Raw genomic sequence first — 4,145 nt, forward strand, 5'->3', positions numbered from 1 at the left:
GGGGGGGGTGATTTCTCGCTTTCTATCTCTCTGTCTTTCTGGTGAGCGCACGTGCCCTGTAGCAAAAACCTCTCAAATAAAAAGGTGGGGTGGTGGTGGAGGATCTACTTCAAAGGATAGTTGTAAGGATTAAAGAAATAAAATATGGTATATGCTTAGCAATTTCTGGATCACAGTACATGCTCAGGAAAATTTATCTATTTATACTATTATCCAATATTTTACAGAGACTCAAGAGAGTTCATGAGAGGAATGAGTTAACTTTCTGTTACATCAGTAGTTGAGGAAGTATCTGTATGTGTTTGTTTAACTTTCCTAAATGGTGTAATATGGATCTGTTGAGGTAATTATACAAACACATTCTGAATGTCTTATTTTCAATTTCTCAAAATGCAGTTCTTGAACCAACAGTATCAGCATCTCCTGGGCACTTGTTAGAAGTTAAAATTCCTGGGTCCACTTCTAGACCTGCAGAAACAGAAACTCTGGCTACTGGGCCTTGCAATATGTGTTTTAACAAGCCCTAAATAATTCTGGTATGCACTAAAATTTAACACCACTGGCCTAGACCATTTTGTTTTTAAATAAGAGCTTTATTGAGATGTAGTCTACATACCGTACAACTTACCCATTTAGAGTACATAGTGCAGTGATTTTCAGTTCAGAGTTGCGTAGCTATGACAGTAAGTTTCAGAACATTTTAATCACCCCAGAGAGGAACCCAGTATCTATTAGTATTTACTTCCCATTTCTCCCCAAGCCTGCCAGCCCTAGGCAACCACTAATTATTCTGTCTCTAAAGATTTGCCTGCTCTGGAAATTTCATATAAATGGAATCATGTGACCTTTTGTGTCTGACTTCATTCATTAAGCATAATGTTTTCAGGCTCATCCATGTTGTAGTATATATCAGTATTTCCTTTTAATGGCTAATATTCCATTGTATGGATATACCTTTTTTTATTTTTTTGAGAGGTTAGGGCATGTGCATTCGCCAGAAAGAGAGAGACAGAGAGACAGAAAGCGAGCAATCACCCCCAAGGGGGGATGGCCACACCGCAATCCCTTCTCCTCCATTCTCCTCTCGGGATCTTGGGCATGCACGCACACGCTCCCGGCGTGAGTTTTAAGCCACCGGGTCTGGGACTTGGTCCACTACGTGGGAGCCCAGCGACATAGCCATTACACTAACTGCTGATCCCTTTTTTTTTTTTTTTTTTTTAAGAATTATTTTATTTAACTTTATTTCATTTTTGGGGAGAGGTTTTTGCTGTAGGGCACGTTGCTCTCCAGAAAGACAGAGAGACAGAAAGCGAGAAATCACCCCCCGGGGGGATGGCGATGCTGCAATCCCTTCTCCTCCATTCTCCTCTTGGGATCTTGGGCACACATGCACACGTGCCTAGCGTGAGTTTAAGCCACTGGGTCTGGGACTCGAACTGCGGTTGACTACATATGAGTCCAGCGACATAGCCATTACGTCAGCTGTTGGTCCTATCTTTATTTATTTTTATTTGACTGGAGAGGGACAGAGCAAGTGAATGAGAGAGAGGGAAAGTGAGCAAGTCACCAGATCCAGGACTTGAACCATGGCCGGCCATGTGGGAGTTCAGCATCCTTAACCACCACACCACCTGCTGGCCCCGCCATATTTTCTTTATCCTTCATCAGAACATTTGGGTGTTTCAACCTTTTAGCTATTACATATAGTTTGTCATAGACTTCAGAACAGAAGTTTTTATGTGGACATACTTTTTTTTATTCTCTTGTATATAAATCAGGAATGGAATTGCTGAGTCATAGGGTAATTCTGTGTCTGGCTTTTGAGGAACTGCCACACTGTTTCCCAAAGCAGTGGCACCATTTTATATTCCTGTCAGTGACATACAAGGGTTCCATGTTCTGTACATTCTTTTCAACATTTATTACGGGCTAGACCATCTCCTGAGATAATGAATTCTGTAAACTTACTACACCATGACATTTACTTTCCTTATAGTAAGACTGTTAAACCTTCAGAAGATGCTTGTTAGCTGTTATTTTGGAGATTGGATACCTACTTTCATGTTAATACTCTCCAGTTTCTTATTATATGAACTTGCATGATATTGCTTTTTAACTGAACTAAAATATATTTGAGTGTGTGTGTGTGTATACACATGCATACATACATATATACATACATACATATATGTGTGTGTGTATGTGTGTGTACTTTTTTTTTAACTGCCATAGAGCATGTTCACTCACCAGAGAAGAGGCGATGGCCATGGTCATGCAGCAAGGCCCTCTCCTCCATTTCTCCATCTTGTCAGGACTTGGGGAATACATTCATAGGCACTGAGTGTTTTTTCAGCTGCTGAATCTGGGATTCAAATCATGCAGTTGGCCATGGAGCCAGCCCATTTGTACATCTTAAAAATAAAATGTATATCTTGGAATCTTTTTGTCTTAATAAAAATAAAAAGCCCTTTTTACCTTTTTTTTTATTTGCGTGTGTTTGCCAGAGAGAGACAGAGAGATAAAGAGAAAGTGAAAAAGCACGCCCAGGGTGTATGATCATGCTGCAATCTCATCTCCTCCATTCTCTTGGGATTTGGGAGCATGCATGCATATGTGCCTGGCATGTTTTTCAAGCTGCTGTGTCTAGGACTCAAACAGCATAGCTGGCCTTGTAGAATCTTGCCACCTTAACCACCATGTCACCTGGCTGGCCCAAAAAGCTGTTATACCTTTTTGGTCAGTTTAATTGTGAAACGAGGCCAGAGATTTTATTTCCCTCTAATGTGTTTAGCTTACTAATGGTTAACAAGAGTTTCTTTGATTGGTTGATTCTCAGATTTTCTTGAAGATAAACATTCCTTAACTTGGCAGAACACTATCGAAAGCAATTTTTAGATTAATTTATTATTTAAATTTTGTTATAGAGCATGTGCACTAGCCAGAGAAAGAAAAAGAGAGAGGGAGAGCAAGAAGGCATTCCCTGAGGGGATGGCCACACCACAGTCTTCTTTCCTCTACTCCCTTCTCAGGAATTTGGGCAGGCACACATGAATGCATACTCGATGTGCTTCTCAAGATGCTGGGTCTGGGACTACAGACTACATGGCCGGTCATGTGGGATCCAGCCGTCCCAATCACCACACCACCTACTTGGCCTCATCCAAAGCAATTTATTTTTTTGACCCTTTGATTTCTGATTATAAGCCCCAGCTGAAGAGGCATGAGATTTTACTAAAGTTGATTGACCTTTCTCACAATTATTTCCAGAGGAATGGCTTCTTGTTGGAACCAAACAAGGACATCTTCTTCTCTATAGGATTCGGAAGGATGTTGGTAAGTGGCAAACTTTCTGAAACCAAGAAAGAGATAGCATCTTGTTCATGCAAGAACTAGTATCCAACTAGTGGGTATTCATGATATCAAACTAGAAACCAGTGATTCCTGGACCATTAAAACAATGATTTGGGGGTTGGAGGAAGCAGAGTGGGAAAATAGAGAACCATAGGAATCTCCAGAGCTCTCCCAACCCCAAACTGTTCTTCTCTGTTTCCATCTGGGCAGTGGGCTGATGTTACTCTCCTCAATTTTTGGAGATGCACTACCAGTAATAAATATTACTGATGGGAATAAGATTTCTATATACTTTGTAGGGGAAAAAGTGTAGAAAACCATCGATTTAACAGATCTTGTTAACTTAGGAGGGATGGATTAGAAAGAGAGGACCGGGACCAGCAGTTGGCGTACTGGCTATGTCACTGGACTCCCATGTAGTCAACCGTTGTTTGAGTCCTGGACCTAGTGACTTAAACTCATCCAGGCGTGTGTGCATGCATGCCCAAGATCCTAAGAGGAAAATGGAGGAGAAGGGATTGTGGTGTGGCCATCCCCCCAGGGGGGGTGATTTCTCACTTTCTGTCTCTCTCTGTCTTTCTGGCGTGTTCACGTGCCCTATAACGCAAAAACAAAAAAACAAACAAACAAAAAAACAAAAACCTCTCTCTCTCTCTTTTTTTATTTTTTTTATTGGAGAGATTTTTGCTATAGGGCGTGTGCGCTCACCAGACAGAGAGAGACATAGAGACAGAAAACGAGAAATCACCCCCCAGGGGGGATGGTCACGCCTCAATCCCTTCTCCTCCATT

At 41.4% G+C, this 4,145-nt stretch overlaps 1 protein-coding gene across 2 annotated transcripts in view; it reads left to right on the forward strand.

The window, feature by feature from the left end:
- Positions 1-4,145, forward strand: part of VPS39 (VPS39 subunit of HOPS complex) — a 55,416-nt gene that overhangs the window by 12,056 nt on the left and 39,215 nt on the right. For both annotated transcript variants that reach the window (XM_006158652.3, XM_027775796.1), the window contains exon 2: positions 3,271-3,336. In XM_006158652.3, the coding sequence (XP_006158714.1) occupies positions 3,271-3,336 (66 nt within the window). The remainder of the gene's footprint in view (positions 1-3,270; positions 3,337-4,145) is intronic.

Source organism: Tupaia chinensis, unplaced genomic scaffold (assembly GCF_000334495.1).
Source record: "Tupaia chinensis unplaced genomic scaffold, TupChi_1.0 Scaffold000605_1, whole genome shotgun sequence".
Lineage (NCBI taxonomy): Eukaryota > Metazoa > Chordata > Mammalia > Scandentia > Tupaiidae > Tupaia > Tupaia belangeri.